Source organism: Crinia signifera, chromosome 7 (assembly GCF_055691185.1).
Source record: "Crinia signifera chromosome 7, ASM5569118v1, whole genome shotgun sequence".
Taxonomy (NCBI): domain Eukaryota; kingdom Metazoa; phylum Chordata; class Amphibia; order Anura; family Myobatrachidae; genus Crinia; species Crinia signifera.
The window spans coordinates 27,606,585-27,628,976 of NC_139223.1; the positions used below are offsets into that span (position 1 = coordinate 27,606,585).

The following is a 22,392-nucleotide window of genomic DNA, read 5'->3' on the forward strand; positions in this document are numbered from 1 at the left end:
AGAATGGGCGCACATGAGCAGCAGCACTGAGGAGGCACAGAAGTGATGTGACCGCTAATGTAACGTCTTACACAATTGCAGAGTTAAGATCTTTTCGGGGTCCCTGCCCTGCACGTGTTTTTTAATATATTTATTGGAATGTTAAAGTTTTTACCTGTCGTGGAGGCTTTAGGGATGGCAGTGGGTGACAGGGGGAGGCAAAGGGTGACGGGGAGGCAGATGGTGACAGGAGGAGGCAGAGGGTGACATGGGGAGGCAGCAGGTGAAAGGGGGAGGCAGCAGGTGAAAGGGGGAGGCAGAAGGTGAAAGGGGGAGTCAGAGGGTGACAAGAGGAGGCAGAAGGTGAAAGGGGGAAGCAGTGGGTGACAGGGGGAGGCAGAAGGTGAAAAGGGGATTCAGATGGTGACAGGGGGCAGCAGAAGGTGACATGGGGAGGCAGATGGTGACATGGGGAGGCAGAAGGTGACAGGGGGAGGCAGAAGGTGACAGGGGGAGGCACAGGGTGATGAGTCAGAGGATGTCAGGAATCCTGCCTGATGACTCCCCAGATCTCTAAGCCAGTAATGCAAGGAGTCTGAAGTAACAGACAGTTCAACTGATTCTTCAGACTCCTTGGATCTCTGACTGAGAAATCAGAGAAGTCATCAACCGGACAAGTCATCAACCGGACAGTCAGCAACATGCTGACATGGTCGTGGCCCACTGTGGGGTCAAGAGCCAGAGTTTGAGAACCGCTGGTCTAAAGGAATGCACTCTCTGTTTAACATGTCAACATTCACCCTGTCACCAGTAGAAGGCTGACATTGATGATGTCAACATGGTTTAAATCTTGACATCATTCATATAAGCACAAACAGAAATGGTGTCGACATAACATCAGTGTCGACATGGAGCCCAATTCATGTTTGAACAATTTGTGTCATTAAAAAAATGTAAATACTGTACCTCAGGAGGCATGTGTAGGAGAGTGACGCATCCGGCTTGCATTTGTGAGATGTGAGTGCTGCAGCCTTGTATCACCATTGCAACTATCTGTCACATCAGTCATACTGCGGCTGACAACGGGCTACGAGCGACAATATAATACCCATTCTGCACTTGCGCAGCATAGGTTCTCCACAGATCCCCAAACATTGTATTTATACGAAAACCTTCGGGTTTGATTACAAATATAAATTAGGCCGATGGTCATTATGGACACGTTGGCATGTACAACGTTGATATTACGACCATAAATGAAAGTCAACATTGTCAGTGTTAAACATTGGATATTCAATCAAAGACCAATTTTATTGCCAGGTGAAAAAACAGCAATTTTTTGGCAGTTTTGGGGGGCAAATTCAACTCACTATATTTAATCCCTGCGTGAAAATCCAGCATTGGTGATAACCGCGTGGATCGGCGTTCCGCAAATTCAGGTGTTTTGATGAATTTGCCGCCATTGTCGCCCCTTTTTGCGGCTGTTTTCGCACCTAACAAATAGATAAGCTTGCATACCTGTAGCTCCACCCATCCTCAAGCCACACCCCTTTTACATAGAACATTCTGCATGGAGGCTACCCCCTGTTCCTCAGATAGACCTCTCCAGCGCCTGATAAATGCAGCACTTCAGTTAAACCAATATTTTATCTGTTTCAGTCCCCATTTAAATTATCTTTTATTTGCTAATTAAATAAATAAATAAAAGCTTTATTGCATATACACATATTGTGCTAATTGTGTGCCTGTGGAGTGTGTCAGTGTAACGTGTCTGTACCCACAACACTAATGTTCATGATATTGTTCTAGAACAAGCTGTACAAGAGACGGTGGAGTCAGACTACTACGCCAGGCGCAGACAGGAGCGAGCTGCAGCTCGGGGAAAGCAATGGTGAGTATAACAACAACACTGGGACTTCTGAGATAAAGGGACACAGGCACATAAGACGCTCCATTTATGGATAAGACAATACTTACCTCAGTCTGATGGCTAGTGTACAATACATACCTCAGTCTGATGGCTAGTGTACAATACATACCGCAGTCTGGTGGCTAGTGTACAATACATACCTCAGTCTTGTAGCTAGTGTATAACATACCTCAGTCTGGTGGCTAGTGTATAATACTTACCTCAGTCTGATGGCTAGTGTACAATACATACCTCAGTCTGATGGCTAGTGTACAATACATACCGCAGTCTGGTGGCTAGTGTACAATACATACCTCAGTCTTGTAGCTAGTGTATAACATACCTCAGTCTGGTGGCTAGTGTATACTACATACCGCATTCTGATGGCTAGTGTATAATACATACCTCAGTCTGGTGGCTAGTGTATAATACATACCTCAGTCTGGTGGCTAGTGTATAATACATACCTCAGTCTGGCGGCTAGTGTATAATACATACCTCAGTCTGGCGGCTAGTGTATAATACATACCTCAGTCTGGCGGCTAGTGTATAATACATACCTCAGTGTGGTCGCTAGTGTATAATAAATACCTCAGTGTGGTCGCTAGTGTATAATAAATACCTCAGTCTGGCGGCTAGTGTATAACATACCTCAATTTGGTGGCTAGTGTATAATACATACCACAGTCTGGCGGCTAGTGTATAATACATACCTCAGTCTGGCTGCTAGTGTATAATACATACCTCAGTCTGGTGGCTAGTGTATAATACATACCTCAGTCTGGCGGCTAGTGTATAACATACCTCAATCTGGCGGCTAGTGTATAACATACCTCAATCTGGCGGCTAGTGTATAACATACCTCAATCTGGCGGCTAGTGTATAACATACCTCAGTCTGATGGCTAGTGTATAACATACCTCAGTCTGGTGGCTAGTGTATAATACATACCTCAGTCTGGTGGCTACTGTACAATACATACCTCAGTCTGGTGGCTAGTTTATAATACATACCTCAGTCTTGTGGCTAGTGTATAATACATTCCTCAGTCTAGTGGCTAGTGTATAATACATACCTCAGTCTAGTGGCTAGTGTATAATACATGCCTCAGTCTAGTGGCTAGTGTATAATACATGCCTCAGTCTAGTGGCTAGTGTATACTACATACCTCAGTCTGGTGGCTAGTGTATAGTACATACCTCAGTCTGGTGGCTAGTGTATAATACATACCTCAGTCTGGCGGCTAGTGTATAATACATACCTCAGTCTGGCGACCAGTGTATAATACATACCTCAGTCTGATGGCTAGTGTATAGTACATACCTCAGTCTGGCGGCTAGTGTATAATACATACCACAGTCTGGCGGCTAGTGTATAATACATACCTCAGTCTGGCGGCTAGTGTATAATACATACCTCAGTCTGGCGGCTAGTGTATAACATACCTCAGTCTGGCGGCTAGTGTATAACATACCTCAGTCTGGCGGCTAGTGTATAGTACATACCTCAATCTGGCGGCTAGTGTATAGTACATACCTCAGTCTGGCGGCTAGTGTATAATACATACCACAGTCTGGCGGCTAGTGTATAATACATACCTCAGTCTGGCGGCTAGTGTATAATACATACCTCAGTCTGGCGGCTAGTGTATAGTACATACCTCAGTCTGGCGGCTAGTGTATAGTACATACCTCAGTCTGGCGGCTAGTGTATAGTACATACCTCAGTCTGGCGGCTAGTGTATAGTACATACCTCAGTCTGGCGGCTAGTGTATAGTACATACCTCAGTCTGGCGGCTTGTGTATAATACATACCTCATTCTGGCGGCTAGTGTATAACATACTTCAGTCTGGCTGCTAGTGTATAGTACATACCTCAGTCTGGTGGCTAGTGTATAGTACATACCTCAGTCTGGTGGCTAGTGTATAGTACATACCTCAATCTGGCGGCTAGTGTATAACATACCTCAATCTGGCGGCTAGTGTATAACATACCTCAGTCTGATGGCTAGTGTATAACATACCTCAGTCTGGTGGCTAGTGTATAATACATACCTCAGTCTGGTGGCTACTGTACAATACATACCTCAGTCTGGTGGCTAGTTTATAATACATACCTCAGTCTTGTGGCTAGTGTATAATACATTCCTCAGTCTAGTGGCTAGTGTATAATACATACCTCAGTCTAGTGGCTAGTGTATAATACATGCCTCAGTCTAGTGGCTAGTGTATAATACATGCCTCAGTCTAGTGGCTAGTGTATACTACATACCTCAGTCTGGTGGCTAGTGTATAGTACATACCTCAGTCTGGTGGCTAGTGTATAACATACCTCAATCTGGCGGCTAGTGTATAACATACCTCAGTCTGATGGGTAGTGTATAACATACCTCAGTCTGGTGGCTAGTGTATAATACATACCTCAGTCTGGTGGCTACTGTACAATACATACCTCAGTCTGGTGGCTAGTTTATAATACATACCTCAGTCTTGTGGCTAGTGTATAATACATTCCTCAGTCTAGTGGCTAGTGTATAATACATACCTCAGTCTAGTGGCTAGTGTATAATACATGCCTCAGTCTAGTGGCTAGTGTATAATACATGCCTCAGTCTAGTGGCTAGTGTATACTACATGCCTCAGTCTGGTGGCTAGTGTATAGTACATACCTCAGTCTGGTGGCTAGTGTATAATACATACCTCAGTCTGGCGGCTAGTTTATAATGCATACCTCAGTCTGGCGACTAGTGTATAATACATACCTCAGTCTGGCGGCTAGTGTATAGTACATACCTCAGTCTGGCGGCTAGTGTATAATACATACCACAGTCTGGCGGCTAGTGTATAATACATACCTCAGTCTGGCGGCTAGTGTATAATACATACCTCAGTCTGGCGGCTAGTGTATAGTACATACCTCAGTCTGGCGGCTAGTGTATAGTACATACCTCAGTCTGGCGGCTAGTGTATAGTACATACCTCAGTCTGGCGGCTAGTGTATAGTACATACCTCAGTCTGGCGGCTAGTGTATAGTACATACCTCAGTCTGGCGGCTTGTGTATAATACATACCTCATTCTGGCGGCTAGTGTATAACATACCTCAGTCTGATGGCTAGTGTATAACATACCTCAGTCTGGTGGCTAGTGTATAATACATACCTCAGTCTGGTGGCTACTGTACAATACATACCTCAGTCTGGTGGCTAGTTTATAATACATACCTCAGTCTTGTGGCTAGTGTATAATACATTCCTCAGTCTAGTGGCTAGTGTATAATACATACCTCAGTCTAGTGGCTAGTGTATAATACATGCCTCAGTCTAGTGGCTAGTGTATAATACATGCCTCAGTCTAGTGGCTAGTGTATACTACATACCTCAGTCTGGTGGCTAGTGTATAGTACATACCTCAGTCTGGTGGCTAGTGTATAACATACCTCAATCTGGCGGCTAGTGTATAACATACCTCAGTCTGATGGGTAGTGTATAACATACCTCAGTCTGGTGGCTAGTGTATAATACATACCTCAGTCTGGTGGCTACTGTACAATACATACCTCAGTCTGGTGGCTAGTTTATAATACATACCTCAGTCTTGTGGCTAGTGTATAATACATTCCTCAGTCTAGTGGCTAGTGTATAATACATACCTCAGTCTAGTGGCTAGTGTATAATACATGCCTCAGTCTAGTGGCTAGTGTATAATACATGCCTCAGTCTAGTGGCTAGTGTATACTACATGCCTCAGTCTGGTGGCTAGTGTATAGTACATACCTCAGTCTGGTGGCTAGTGTATAATACATACCTCAGTCTGGCGGCTAGTTTATAATACATACCTCAGTCTGGCGACTAGTGTATAATACATACCTCAGTCTGGCGGCTAGTGTATAGTACATACCTCAGTCTGGCGGCTAGTGTATAATACATACCACAGTCTGGCGGCTAGTGTATAATACATACCTCAGTCTGGCGGCTAGTGTATAATACATACCTCAGTCTGGCGGCTAGTGTATAGTACATACCTCAGTCTGGCGGCTAGTGTATAGTACATACCTCAGTCTGGCGGCTAGTGTATAGTACATACCTCAGTCTGGCGGCTAGTGTATAGTACATACTTCAGTCTGGCTGCTAGTGTATAGTACATACCTCAGTCTGGTGGCTAGTGTATAGTACATACCTCAGTCTGGTGGCTAGTGTATAGTACATACCTCAATCTGGCGGCTAGTGTATAACATACCTCAATCTGGCGGCTAGTGTATAACATACCTCAATCTGGCGGCTAGTGTATAACATACCTCAGTCTGATGGCTAGTGTATAACATACCTCAGTCTGGTGGCTAGTGTATAATACATACCTCAGTCTGGTGGCTACTGTACAATACATACCTCAGTCTGGTGGCTAGTTTATAATACATACCTCAGTCTTGTGGCTAGTGTATAATACATTCCTCAGTCTAGTGGCTAGTGTATAATACATACCTCAGTCTAGTGGCTAGTGTATAATACATGCCTCAGTCTAGTGGCTAGTGTATAATACATGCCTCAGTCTAGTGGCTAGTGTATACTACATACCTCAGTCTGGTGGCTAGTGTATAGTACATACCTCAGTCTGGTGGCTAGTGTATAATACATACCTCAGTCTGGCGGCTAGTGTATAATACATACCTCAGTCTGGCGACTAGTGTATAATACATACCTCAGTCTGGCGGCTAGTGTATAGTACATACCTCAGTCTGGCGGCTAGTGTATAATACATACCACAGTCTGGCGGCTAGTGTATAATACATAGCTCAGTCTGGCGGCTAGTGTATAATACATACCTCAGTCTGGCGGCTAGTGTATAATACATACCTCAGTCTGGCGGCTAGTGTATAACCTACCTCAGTCTGGCGGCTAGTGTATAACATACCTCAGTCTGGCGGCTAGTGTATAGTACATACCTCAATCTGGCGGCTAGTGTATAACATACCTCAATCTGGCGGCTAGTGTATAACATACCTCAGTCTGATGGCTAGTGTATAACATACCTCAGTCTGGTGGCTAGTGTATAATACATACCTCAGTCTGGTGGCTACTGTACAATACATACCTCAGTCTGGTGGCTAGTTTATAATACATACCTCAGTCTTGTGGCTAGTGTATAATACATTCCTCAGTCTAGTGGCTAGTGTATAATACATACCTCAGTCTAGTGGCTAGTGTATAATACATGCCTCAGTCTAGTGGCTAGTGTATAATACATGCCTCAGTCTAGTGGCTAGTGTATACTACATACCTCAGTCTGGTGGCTAGTGTATAGTACATACCTCAGTCTGGTGGCTAGTGTATAATACATACCTCAGTCTGGCGGCTAGTTTATAATACATACCTCAGTCTGGCGACTAGTGTATAATACATACCTCAGTCTGGCGGCTAGTGTATAGTACATACCTCAGTCTGGCGGCTAGTGTATAATACATACCACAGTCTGGCGGCTAGTGTATAATACATACCTCAGTCTGGCGACTAGTGTATAATACATACCTCAGTCTGGCGGCTAGTGTATAACATACCTCAGTCTGGCGGCTAGTGTATAGTACATACCTCAGTCTGGCGGCTAGTGTATAGTACATACCTCAGTCTGGCGGCTAGTGTATAGTACATACCTCAGTCTGGCGGCTTGTGTATAATACATACCTCATTCTGGCGGCTAGTGTATAACATACTTCAGTCTGGCGGCTAGTGTATAACATACTTCAGTCTGGTGGCTAGTGTATAGTACATACCTCAGTCTGGTGGCTAGTGTATAGTACATACCTCAGTCTGGTGGCTAGTGTATAGTACATACCTCAGTCTGGTGGCTAGTGTATAGTACATACCTCAGTCTGGCGGCTAGTGTATAACATACCTCAGTCTGGCGGCTAGTGTATAATACATACCTCAGTCTGGCGGCTAGTGTATAACATACCTCAGTCTGGCGGCTAGTGTATAACATACCTCAGTCTGGCGGCTAGTGTATAGTACATACCTCAATCTGGCGGCTAGTGTATAACATACCTCAATCTGGCGGCTAGTGTATAACATACCTCAGTCTGATGGCTAGTGTATAACATACCTCAGTCTGGTGGCTAGTGTATAATACATACCTCAGTCTGGTGGCTACTGTACAATACATACCTCAGTCTGGTGGCTAGTTTATAATACATACCTCAGTCTTGTGGCTAGTGTATAATACATTCCTCAGTCTAGTGGCTAGTGTATAATACATACCTCAGTCTAGTGGCTAGTGTATAATACATGCCTCAGTCTAGTGGCTAGTGTATAATACATGCCTCAGTCTAGTGGCTAGTGTATACTACATACCTCAGTCTGGTGGCTAGTGTATAGTACATACCTCAGTCTGGTGGCTAGTGTATAATACATACCTCAGTCTGGCGGCTAGTTTATAATACATACCTCAGTCTGGCGACTAGTGTATAATACATACCTCAGTCTGGCGGCTAGTGTATAGTACATACCTCAGTCTGGCGGCTAGTGTATAATACATACCACAGTCTGGCGGCTAGTGTATAATACATACCTCAGTCTGGCGACTAGTGTATAATACATACCTCAGTCTGGCGGCTAGTGTATAACATACCTCAGTCTGGCGGCTAGTGTATAGTACATACCTCAGTCTGGCGGCTAGTGTATAGTACATACCTCAGTCTGGCGGCTAGTGTATAGTACATACCTCAGTCTGGCGGCTTGTGTATAATACATACCTCATTCTGGCGGCTAGTGTATAACATACTTCAGTCTGGCGGCTAGTGTATAACATACTTCAGTCTGGTGGCTAGTGTATAGTACATACCTCAGTCTGGTGGCTAGTGTATAGTACATACCTCAGTCTGGTGGCTAGTGTATAGTACATACCTCAGTCTGGTGGCTAGTGTATAATACATACCTCAGTCTGGTGGCTAGTTTATAATACATACCTCAGTCTGGCGACTAGTGTATAATACATACCTCAGTCTGGCGGCTAGTGTATAGTACATACCTCAGTCTGGCGGCTAGTGTATAGTACATACCTCAGTCTGGCGGCTAGTGTATAATACATACCTCAGTCTGGCGGCTAGTGTATAATACATACCTCAGTCTGGCAGCTAGTGTATAACATACCTCAGTCTGGCGGCTAGTGTATAACATACCTCAGTCTGGCGGCTAGTGTATAACATACCTCAGTCTGGCGGCTAGTGTATAGTACATACCTCAGTCTGGCGGCTAGTGTATAACATACTTCAGTCTGGCGGCTAGTGTATAGTACATATCTCAGTCTGGCGGCTAGTGTATAGTACATACCTCAGTCTGGTGGCTAGTGTATAACATACCTCAGTCTGGTGGCTAGTGTATAGTACATACCTCAGTCTGGTGGCTAGTGTATAACATACCTCAGTCTGGTGGCTAGTGTATAACATACCTCAGTCTGGCGGCTAGTGTATAGTACATACCTCAGTCTGGCGGCTAGTGTATAATACATACCTCAGTCTGGCGGCTAGTGTATAATACATACCTCAGTCTGGCGGCTAGTGTATAGTACATACCTCAGTCTGGCGGCTAGTGTATAATACATACCACAGTCTGGCGGCTAGTGTATAATACATACCACAGTCTGGCGGCTAGTGTATAATACATACCTCAGTCTGGCGGCTAGTGTATAATACATACCTCAGTCTGGCGGCTAGTGTATAACATACCTCAATCTGGTGGCTAGTGTATAACATACCTCAATCTGGTAACTAGTGTATAACATACCTCAATCTGGCGGCTAGTGTATAACATACCTCAGTCTGATGGCTAGTGTATAACATACCTCAGTCTGGTGGCTAGTGTATAATACATACCTCAGTCTGGTGGCTACTGTACAATACATACCTCAGTCTGGTGGCTAGTTTATAATACATACCTCAGTCTTGTGGCTAGTGTATAATACATTCCTCAGTCTAGTGGCTAGTGTATAATACATACCTCAATCTAGTGGCTAGTGTATAATACATGCCTCAGTCTAGTGGCTAGTGTATAATACATGCCTCAGTCTAGTGGCTAGTGTATACTACATTCCTCAGTCTGGTGGCTAGTGTATAGTACATACCTCAGTCTGGTGGCTAGTGTATAATACATACCTCAGTCTGGCGGCTAGGGTATAGTACATACCTCAGTCTGGCGGCTATTGTATAATACATACCACAGTCTGATGGCTAGTTTATAATACATACCTCAGTCTGGCGACTAGTGTATAATACATACCTCAGTCTGGCGGCTAGTGTATAGTACATACCTCAGTCTGGCGGCTAGTGTATAATACACACCTCAGTGTGGTCGCTAGTGTATAATAAATACCTCAGTCTGGTGGCTAGTGTATAACATACCTCAATTTGGTGGCTAGTGTATAATACATACCTCAGTCTGGCGGCTAGTGTGTAATACATACCCCAGACTGGTGGCTAGTGTTTAGTACATACCTCAGTCTGATGGCTAGTGTGTAATACATACCCCAGTCTGGTGGCTAGTGTATAGTACATACCTCAGTCTGGCGGCTAGTGTATAACATACCTAAGTCTGGCAGCTAGTGTATAGTACATACCTCAGTCTGGCGGCTAGTGTATAATACATACCTCAGTCTGGTGGCTAGTGTATAATACATACCTCAGTCTAGTGGCTAGTGTATAATACATACCTCAGTCTAGTGGCTAGTTTATAATACATACCTCAGTCTGGTGGCTAGTGTATAATACATACCTCAGTCTGGCGGCTAGTGTATAGTACATACCTCAGTCTGGCGGCTAGTGTATAATACATACCTCAGTCTGGCGGCTAGTGTATAATACATACCTCAGTCTGGCCGCTAGTGTATAATACATACCTCAGTCTGGCGGCTAGTGTATAACATACCTCAGTCTGGCGGCTAGTGTATAACATACCTCAGTCTGGCGGCTAGTGTATAGTACATACCTCAATCTGACGGCTAGTGTATAACATACCTCAATCTGGCGGCTAGTGTATAACATACCTCAATCTGGCGGCTAGTGTATAACATACCTCAATCTGGCGGCTAGTGTATAACATACCTCAATCTGGCGGCTAGTGTATAACATACCTCAGTCTGATGGCTAGTGTATAACATACCTCAGTCTGGTGGCTAGTGTATAATACATACCTCAGTCTGGTGGCTACTGTACAATACATACCTCAGTCTGGTGGCTAGTTTATAATACATACCTCAGTCTTGTGGCTAGTGTATAATACATTCCTCAGTCTAGTGGCTAGTGTATAATACATGCCTCAGTCTAGTGGCTAGTGTATAATACATGCCTCAGTCTAGTGGCTAGTGTATACTACATACCTCAGTCTGGTGGCTAGTGTATAGTACATACCTCAGTCTGGCGGCTAGTGTATAATACATACCTCAGTCTGGCGGCTAGTGTATAATACATACCTCAGTCTGGCGGCTAGTGTATAACATACCTCAGTCTGGCGGCTAGTGTATAACATACCTCAGTCTGGCGGCTAGTGTATAGTATATACCTCAGTCTGGCGGATAGTGTATAATACATACCTCAGTCTGGCGGCTTGTGTATAATACATACCTCATTCTGGCGGCTAGTGTATAACATACTTCAGTCTGGCGGCTAGTGTATAGTACATACCTCAGTCTGGCGGCTAGTGTATAGTACATACCTCAGTCTGGTGGCTAGTGTATAACATACCTCAGTCTGGTGGCTAGTGTATAGTACATACCTCAGTCTGGTGGCTAGTGTATAACATACCTCAGTCTGGTGGCTAGTGTATAACATACCTCAGTCTGGTGGCTAGTGTATAGTACATACCTCAGTCTGGTGGCTAGTGTATAATACATACCTCAGTCTGGTGGCTAGTGTATAATACATTCCTCAGTCTAGTGGCTAGTGTATAATACATACCTCAGTCTAGTGGCTAGTGTATAATACATGCCTCAGTCTAGTGTATAATACATGCCTCAGTCTGGTGGCTAGTGTATAGTACATGCCTCAGTCTGGTGGCTAGTGTATAGTACATACCTCAGTCTGGTGGCTAGTGTATAATACATACCTCAGTCTGGCGGCTAGTTTATAATACATACCTCAGTCTGGCGACTAGTGTATAATACATACCTCAGTCTGGCGGCTAGTGTATAGTACATACCTCAGTCTGGCGGCTAGTGTATAGTACATACCTCAGTCTGGCGGCTAGTGTATAGTACATACCTCAGTCTGGCGGCTAGTGTATAGTACATACCTCAGTCTGGCGGCTTGTGTATAATACATACCTCATTCTGGCGGCTAGTGTATAACATACTTCAGTCTGGCTGCTAGTGTATAGTACATACCTCAGTCTGGTGGCTAGTGTATAGTACATACCTCAGTCTGGTGGCTAGTGTATAGTACATACCTCAGTCTGGCGGCTAGTGTATAACATACCTCAATCTGGCGGCTAGTGTATAACATACCTCAATCTGGCGGCTAGTGTATAACATACCTCAATCTGGCGGCTAGTGTATAACATACCTCAGTCTGATGGCTAGTGTATAACATACCTCAGTCTGGTGGCTAGTGTACAATACATACCTCAGTCTGGTGGCTACTGTACAATACATACCTCAGTCTGGTGGCTAGTTTATAATACATACCTCAGTCTTGTGGCTAGTGTATAATACATTCCTCAGTCTAGTGGCTAGTGTATAATACATACCTCAGTCTAGTGGCTAGTGTATAATACATGCCTCAGTCTGGTGGCTAGTGTATACTACATACCTCAGTCTGGTGGCTAGTGTATAGTACATACCTCAGTCTGGTGGCTAGTGTATAATACATACCTCAGTCTGGCGGCTAGTGTATAATACATACCTCAGTCTGGAGACTAGTGTATAATACATACCTCAGTCTGGCGGCTAGTGTATAGTACATACCTCAGTCTGGCGGCTAGTGTATAATACATACCACAGTCTGGCGGCTAGTGTATAATACATACCTCAGTCTGGCGGCTAGTGTATAATACATACCTCAGTCTGGCGGCTAGTGTATAATACATACCTCAGTCTGGCGGCTAGTGTATAACATACCTCAGTCTGGCGGCTAGTGTATAACATACCTCAGTCTGGCGGCTAGTGTATAACATACCTCAGTCTGGTGGCTAGTGTATAGTACATACCTCAGTCTGGTGGCTAGTGTATAACATACCTCAGTCTGGTGGCTAGTGTATAACATACCTCAGTCTGGCGGCTAGTGTATAGTACATACCTCAGTCTGGCGGCTAGTGTATAATACATACCTCAGTCTGGCGGCTAGTGTATAATACATACCTCAGTCTGGCGGCTAGTGTATAGTACATACCTCAGTCTGGCGGCTAGTGTATAATACATACCACAGTCTGGCGGCTAGTGTATAATACATACCACAGTCTGGTGGCTAGTGTATAGTACATACCTCAGTCTGGTGGCTAGTGTATAACATACCTCAGTCTGGTGGCTAGTGTATAACATACCTCAGTCTGGCGGCTAGTGTATAGTACATACCTCAGTCTGGCGGCTAGTGTATAATACATACCTCAGTCTGGCGGCTAGTGTATAATACATACCTCAGTCTGGCGGCTAGTGTATAGTACATACCTCAGTCTGGCGGCTAGTGTATAATACATACCACAGTCTGGCGGCTAGTGTATAATACATACCACAGTCTGGCGGCTAGTGTATAATACATACCTCAGTCTGGTGGCTAGTGTATAATACATACCTCAGTCTGGCGGCTAGTGTATAACATACCTCAATCTGGTGGCTAGTGTATAACATACCTCAATCTGGTAACTAGTGTATAACATACCTCAATCTGGCGGCTAGTGTATAACATACCTCAGTCTGATGGCTAGTGTATAACATACCTCAGTCTGGTGGCTAGTGTATAATACATACCTCAGTCTGGTGGCTACTGTACAATACATACCTCAGTCTGGTGGCTAGTTTATAATACATACCTCAGTCTTGTGGCTAGTGTATAATACATTCCTCAGTCTAGTGGCTAGTGTATAATACATACCTCAATCTAGTGGCTAGTGTATAATACATGCCTCAGTCTAGTGGCTAGTGTATAATACATGCCTCAGTCTAGTGGCTAGTGTATACTACATTCCTCAGTCTGGTGGCTAGTGTATAGTACATACCTCAGTCTGGTGGCTAGTGTATAATACATACCTCAGTCTGGCGGCTAGGGTATAGTACATACCTCAGTCTGGCGGCTATTGTATAATACATACCACAGTCTGATGGCTAGTTTATAATACATACCTCAGTCTGGCGACTAGTGTATAATACATACCTCAGTCTGGCGGCTAGTGTATAGTACATACCTCAGTCTGGCGGCTAGTGTATAATACACACCTCAGTGTGGTCGCTAGTGTATAATAAATACCTCAGTCTTGTGGCTAGTGTATAACATACCTCAATTTGGTGGCTAGTGTATAATACATACCTCAGTCTGGCGGCTAGTGTGTAATACATACCCCAGACTGGTGGCTAGTGTTTAGTACATACCTCAGTCTGATGGCTAGTGTGTAATACATACCCCAGTCTGGTGGCTAGTGTATAGTACATACCTCAGTCTGGCGGCTAGTGTATAACATACCTAAGTCTGGCAGCTAGTGTATAGTACATACCTCAGTCTGGCGGCTAGTGTATAATACATACCTCAGTCTGGTGGCTAGTGTATAATACATACCTCAGTCTAGTGGCTAGTGTATAATACATACCTCAGTCTAGTGGCTAGTTTATAATACATACCTCAGTCTGGTGGCTAGTGTATAATACATACCTCAGTCTGGCGGCTAGTGTATAGTACATACCTCAGTCTGGCGGCTAGTGTATAATACATACCTCAGTCTGGCGGCTAGTGTATAATACATACCTCAGTCTGGCCGCTAGTGTATAATACATACCTCAGTCTGGCGGCTAGTGTATAACATACCTCAGTCTGGCGGCTAGTGTATAACATACCTCAGTCTGGCGGCTAGTGTATAGTACATACCTCAATCTGACGGCTAGTGTATAACATACCTCAATCTGGCGGCTAGTGTATAACATACCTCAATCTGGCGGCTAGTGTATAACATACCTCAATCTGGCGGCTAGTGTATAACATACCTCAATCTGGCGGCTAGTGTATAACATACCTCAGTCTGATGGCTAGTGTATAACATACCTCAGTCTGGTGGCTAGTGTATAATACATACCTCAGTCTGGTGGCTACTGTACAATACATACCTCAGTCTGGTGGCTAGTTTATAATACATACCTCAGTCTTGTGGCTAGTGTATAATACATTCCTCAGTCTAGTGGCTAGTGTATAATACATGCCTCAGTCTAGTGGCTAGTGTATAATACATGCCTCAGTCTAGTGGCTAGTGTATACTACATACCTCAGTCTGGTGGCTAGTGTATAGTACATACCTCAGTCTGGCGGCTAGTGTATAATACATACCTCAGTCTGGCGGCTAGTGTATAATATATACCTCAGTCTGGCGGCTAGTGTATAACATACCTCAGTCTGGCGGCTAGTGTATAACATACCTCAGTCTGGCGGCTAGTGTATAGTACATACCTCAGTCTGGCGGATAGTGTATAATACATACCTCAGTCTGGCGGCTTGTGTATAATACATACCTCATTCTGGCGGCTAGTGTATAACATACTTCAGTCTGGCGGCTAGTGTATAGTACATACCTCAGTCTGGCGGCTAGTGTATAGTACATACCTCAGTCTGGTGGCTAGTGTATAACATACCTCAGTCTGGTGGCTAGTGTATAGTACATACCTCAGTCTGGTGGCTAGTGTATAACATACCTCAGTCTGGTGGCTAGTGTATAACATACCTCAGTCTGGTGGCTAGTGTATAGTACATACCTCAGTCTGGTGGCTAGTGTATAATACATACCTCAGTCTGGTGGCTAGTGTATAATACATTCCTCAGTCTAGTGGCTAGTGTATAATACATACCTCAGTCTAGTGGCTAGTGTATAATACATGCCTCAGTCTAGTGTATAATACATGCCTCAGTCTAGTGGCTAGTGTATAGTACATGCCTCAGTCTGGTGGCTAGTGTATAGTACATACCTCAGTCTGGTGGCTAGTGTATAATACATACCTCAGTCTGGCGGCTAGTTTATAATACATACCTCAGTCTGGCGACTAGTGTATAATACATACCTCAGTCTGGCGGCTAGTGTATAGTACATACCTCAGTCTGGCGGCTAGTGTATAGTACATACCTCAGTCTGGCGGCTAGTGTATAGTACATACCTCAGTCTGGCGGCTAGTGTATAGTACATACCTCAGTCTGGCGGCTTGTGTATAATACATACCTCATTCTGGCGGCTAGTGTATAACATACTTCAGTCTGGCTGCTAGTGTATAGTACATACCTCAGTCTGGTGGCTAGTGTATAGTACATACCTCAGTCTGGTGGCTAGTGTATAGTACATACCTCAGTCTGGCGGCTAGTGTATAACATACCTCAATCTGGCGGCTAGTGTATAACATACCTCAATCTGGCGGCTAGTGTATAACATACCTCAATCTGGCGGCTAGTGTATAACATACCTCAGTCTGATGGCTAGTGTATAACATACCTCAGTCTGGTGGCTAGTGTATAATACATACCTCAGTCTGGTGGCTACTGTACAATACATACCTCAGTCTGGTGGCTAGTTTATAATACATACCTCAGTCTTGTGGCTAGTGTATAATACATTCCTCAGTCTAGTGGCTAGTGTATAATACATACCTCAGTCTAGTGGCTAGTGTATAATACATGCCTCAGTCTAGTGGCTAGTGTATACTACATACCTCAGTCTGGTGGCTAGTGTATAGTACATACCTCAGTCTGGTGGCTAGTGTATAATACATACCTCAGTCTGGCGGCTAGTGTATAATACATACCTCAGTCTGGAGACTAGTGTATAATACATACCTCAGTCTGGCGGCTAGTGTATAGTACATACCTCAGTCTGGCGGCTAGTGTATAATACATACCACAGTCTGGCGGCTAGTGTATAATACATACCTCAGTCTGGCGGCTAGTGTATAATACATACCTCAGTCTGGCGGCTAGTGTATAATACATACCTCAGTCTGGCGGCTAGTGTATAACATACCTCAGTCTGGCGGCTAGTGTATAACATACCTCAGTCTGGCGGCTAGTGTATAGTACATACCTCAATCTGGCGGCTAGTGTATAACATACCTCAATCTGGCGGCTAGTGTATAACATACCTCAGTCTGATGGCTAGTGTATAACATACCTCAGTCTGGTGGCTAGTGTATAATACATACCTCAGTCTGGTGGCTACTGTACAATACATACCTCAGTCTGGTGGCTAGTTTATAATACATACCTCAGTCTTGTGGCTAGTGTATAATACATTCCTCAGTCTAGTGGCTAGTGTATAATACATACCTCAGTCTAGTGGCTAGTGTATAATACATGCCTCAGTCTAGTGGCTAGTGTATAATACATGCCTTAGTCTAGTGGCTAGTGTATACTACATACCTCAGTCTGGTGGCTAGTGTATAGTACATACCTCAGTCTGGTGGCTAGTGTATAATACATACCTCAGTCTGGCGGCTAGTTTATAATACATACCTCAGTCTGGCGACTAGTGTATAATACATACCTCAGTCTGGCGGCTAGTGTATAGTACATACCTCAGTCTGGCGGCTAGTGTATAATACATACCACAGTCTGGCGGCTAGTGTATAATACATACCTCAGTCTGGCGACTAGTGTATAATACATACCTCAGTCTGGCGGCTAGTGTATAACATACCTCAGTCTGGCGGCTAGTGTATAGTACATACCTCAGTCTGGCGGCTAGTGTATAGTACATACCTCAGTCTGGCGGCTAGTGTATAGTACATACCTCAGTCTGGCGGCTTGTGTATAATACAAACCTCATTCTGGCGGCTAGTGTATAACATACTTCAGTCTGGCGGCTAGTGTATAACATACTTCAGTCTGGTGGCTAGTGTATAGTACATACCTCAGTCTGGTGGCTAGTATATAGTACATACCTCAGTCTGGTGGCTAGTGTATAGTGCATACCTCAGTCTGGTGGCTAGTGTATAATACATACCTCAGTCTGGTGGCTAGTTTATAATACATACCTCAGTCTGGCGACTAGTGTATAATACATACCTCAGTCTGGCGGCTAGTGTATAGTACATACCTCAGTCTGGCGGCTAGTGTATAATACATACCACAGTCTTGCGGCTAGTGTATAATACATACCTCAGTCTGGCGGCTAGTGTATAATACATACCTCAGTCTGGCGGCTAGTGTATAACATACCTCAGTCTGGCGGCTAGTGTATAGTACATACCTCAGTCTGGCGGCTAGTGTATAACATACTTCAGTCTGGCGGCTAGTGTATAGTACATATCTCAGTCTGGCGGCTAGTGTATAGTACATACCTCAGTCTGGTGGCTAGTGTATAACATACCTCAGTCTGGTGGCTAGTGTATAGTACATACCTCAGTCTGGTGGCTAGTGTATATCATACCTCAGTCTGGTGGCTAATGTATAACATACCTCAGTCTGGTGGCTAGTGTATAGTACATACCTCAGTCTGGCGGCTAGTGTATAATACATACCTCAGTCTGGCGGCTAGTGTATAATACATACCTCAGTCTGGCGGCTAGTGTATAGTACATACCTCAGTCTGGCGGCTAGTGTATAATACATACCACAGTCTGGCGGCTAGTGTATAATACATACCTCAGTCTGGCGGCTAGTGTATAATACATACCTCAGTCTGGTGGCTAGTGTATAATACATACCTCAGTGTGGTCGCTAGTGTATAATACATACCTCAGTGTGGTCGCTAGTGTATAATACATACCTCAGTGTGGCAGCTAGTGTATAACATACCTCAATTTGGTGGCTAGTGTATAATACATACCACAGTCTGGCGGCTAGTGTATAATACATACCTCAGTCTGGTGGCTAGTGTATAATACATACCTCAGTCTGGCGGCTAGTGTATAACATACCTCAATCTGGCGGCTAGTGTATAACATACCTCAATCTGGTGGCTAGTGTATAACATACCTCAATCTGGCGGCTAGTGTATAACATACCTCAGTCTGATGGCTAGTGTATAACATACCTCAGTCTGGTGGCTAGTGTATAATACATACCTCAGTCTGGTGGCTACTGTACAATACATACCTCAGTCTGGTGGCTAGTTTATAATACATACCTCAGTCTTGTGGCTAGTGTATAATACATTCCTCAGTCTAGTGGCTAGTGTATAATACATACCTCAGTCTAGTGGCTAGTGTATAATACATGCCTCAGTCTAGTGGCTAGTGTATACTACATGCCTCAGTCTAGTGGCTAGTGTATACTACATTCCTCAGTCTGGTGGCTAGTGTATAGTACATACCTCAGTCTGGTGGCTAGTGTATAATACATACCTCAGTCTGGCGGCTAGGGTATAGTACATACCTCAGTCTGGCGGCTATTGTATAATACATACCACAGTCTGATGGCTAGTTTATAATACATACCTCAGTCTGGCGACTAGTGTATAATACATACCTCAGTCTGGCGGCTAGTGTATAGTACATACCTCAGTCTGGCGGCTAGTGTATAATACACACCTCAGTGTGGTCGCTAGTGTATAATAAATACCTCAGTCTGGCGGCTAGTGTATAACATACCTCAATTTGGTGGCTAGTGTATAATACATACCTCAGTCTGGCGGCTAGTGTGTAATACATACCCCAGACTGGTGGCTAGTGTTTAGTACATACCTCAGTCTGATGGCTAGTGTGTAATACATACCCCAGTCTGGTGGCTAGTGTATAGTACATACCTCAGTCTGGCGGCTAGTGTATAACATACCTAAGTCTGGCGGCTAGTGTATAGTACATACCTCAGTCTGGCGGCTAGTGTATAATACATACCTCAGTCTGGTGGCTAGTGTATAATACATACCTCAGTCTAGTGGCTAGTGTATAATACATACCTCAGTCTAGTGGCTAGTTTATAATACATACCTCAGTCTGGTGGCTAGTGTATAATACATACCTCAGTCTGGCGGCTAGTGTATAGTACATACCTCAGTCTGGCGGCTAGTGTATAATACATAGGACAAAAATAGAATCAAAGCGCTGGGGGTAATTGGGATAAAATGGATTAAAAAAAGAAAAGAAAAATTAAAAAATAATAAAAAAAAAAAAAAAATTTAAATAAATAAAACTAAAAAATTAAAATAAAATAAGATTAACAAAACAAACAGAAAAAACACTTAGCAGCAAGTAAAAGGAGAGTTTAAAGTGAGAGGAGAGAGAAGAGTGCAATACCATATATAAAATAATAAACAGCGGCTATTAATGTTTAAGCTCTTTAGTGATATTGTGGCAAAGTCTTTTAGCGAGTAAATCGAGGTCTTTCAGTACAATGTACAGCTGACTAGCCCTAGCTACGATACCGTGACGGGATGCGGCTTTCTCTCCAAGTTCGGAGTCCCGTGCGGCGGCTTCCGGCTTCAGCGCTTGTACTTCCGACAGACGTGACACTCGCTCCTGGCTTTGCTGGCTCCAACGCGTTTCGTGCTTGCGCACTTAGTCATGGATACCTGTGCTGGTTCTCCACCCTCTATTTATGGGGTGGTTTCTTTCTTTTTTTTCTCTTTTTTTTCTTTTGTCAAAAAACTTTATTTTGTAAAAAACGGAACTTGCAGCAGGAAGTCTGTGTAAAAAATGGGAGGCAATCGCATGTAGCACTCCATATAAAATATGGGTATTGCAATGAAAGAAGAAGTAAACATTGAAAGTTGTATACAAAGGAGAAAAGGTAGACAAACAAAAATAAATGGTACTTATGTAGTATCTGGGCTGCCGATTTCTAAATCGGGTCGAATCGGGCACATCGCATCGCATCGCATGCGACCATCGATGCGATGCGATGCGATGCGATGCGATGACCCGATTTTTCCATAGGAATCAATGTTAAAATGGACAGAGTCCATTTTAACATGGAATTCAATGGGAAAAAGGGGTCCTTTTCATACCCCTACTATCCAAGTGGGCATGGAGTTGGATATAAACCTGTGGCGAGCGTAGCGAGCCACCGAGCCCGAAGCGTGGCGAGCGTAGCGAGCCCCGCGAGGGGACACAGAATACCGGCCCCTCGCGGGGCTCGCTTCGCTCGCCACGCTTCGGGCTCGGTGGCTCGCTACGCTCGCCACAGGTTTATATCCAACTCCATGCCCACTTGGATAGTAGGGGTATGAAAAGGACCCCTTTTTCCCATTGAATTCCATGTTAAAATGGACTCAGTCCATTTTAACATTGATTCCTATGGAAAAATCGGGTCATCGCATCCGATGGTCGCATGCGATGCGATGCGATGCGATGCGATATCGCATCGCATCGCATCTGATTGTATGCCTTAACTTAAGGCATACAATCAAAAAATCGGCAGCCCAGATACTACATAAGTACCAAATAAATATATGCATAAAGAAATAGAAATAAAAATATAAATAAATGAGAATAAATAAAGCTAAATAAAAAAATAATAGTAGGAAAAAAGCAAAATAAAGAATGAAAAAGAAGGAAAAATGAAAGAAATGAAAAAATGATGAAAAATTAAGAAAATAAAAATAAAATAAATAAAGATAAAAATCAAAGTGACTGAAAATATCAAATATATATACATGGCGAGAATTTCTGAGGATTTTTTCCGTTATAAAAAACTTTTAATGTCAAAGTCTATATTTAAGCCTTGAGGGTGTAAGGTTTTTAGATGGTAGATCCATCGTGTTTCATTTTGTAATAAAGATGCGATATGGTCTCCACCTCTCCAGTGTTTGTTAATTTTTTGGATTCCCATGAATTTAATCAATGATGCATCTTTATTATGGTGTTCCCGGAAGTGATTTGAGACACTGTGTGTTTGTAATCCTTTTTTGATGTTGTACAGATGTTCTCTTATTCTTATTTTCAGTTTTCTCTTCGTTTGGCCGATATATTGGAGCCCACATGGACATTCCAATAGGTATATAAGGCCTTCGGTCTCACAGGTTATTGAATCTTTTATTTGATGAGTTTTGTTTGTTTGATTGGATTTGAATTCTTTTTTTGATTTTGTGTGTCTTTGTCTGGTGGTTTTGCAAGCCAAACAGTTTAAGCAATGTGTGAAGCCTTCATTTTTTTGAATTTTGATTTTTTCTGGTGAAATGAAACTCTTCGTTAGTTCTTGCTTCAAGTTTCTAGCTTTTTTGAAAATGATTTTAGGCTCGTTTGGTAGAATGTCTTTTAGGTTTTCATCTGATTTTAGTATGTACCAGTATTTCTTCAGTATCTTGTTTATTTCTTGATGTTGGCTGTTATATTGTGTGATGAAATTTAATTCGTATTCTTTGTTTTCAATCGGTTTCTGTTTGTATTTTATGAGATCCTTTCTATCCATGTTTT

At 43.4% G+C, this 22,392-nt stretch overlaps 1 protein-coding gene across 1 annotated transcript in view; it reads left to right on the plus strand.

The window, feature by feature from the left end:
• Positions 1 to 22,392, plus strand: part of LOC146019407 (uncharacterized) — a 36,753-nt gene that overhangs the window by 10,402 nt on the left and 3,959 nt on the right. The window contains exon 3 of the mRNA XM_083151946.1: positions 1,789 to 1,870. Within this exon, the coding sequence (XP_083008072.1) occupies positions 1,789 to 1,870 (82 nt within the window). The remainder of the gene's footprint in view (positions 1 to 1,788; positions 1,871 to 22,392) is intronic.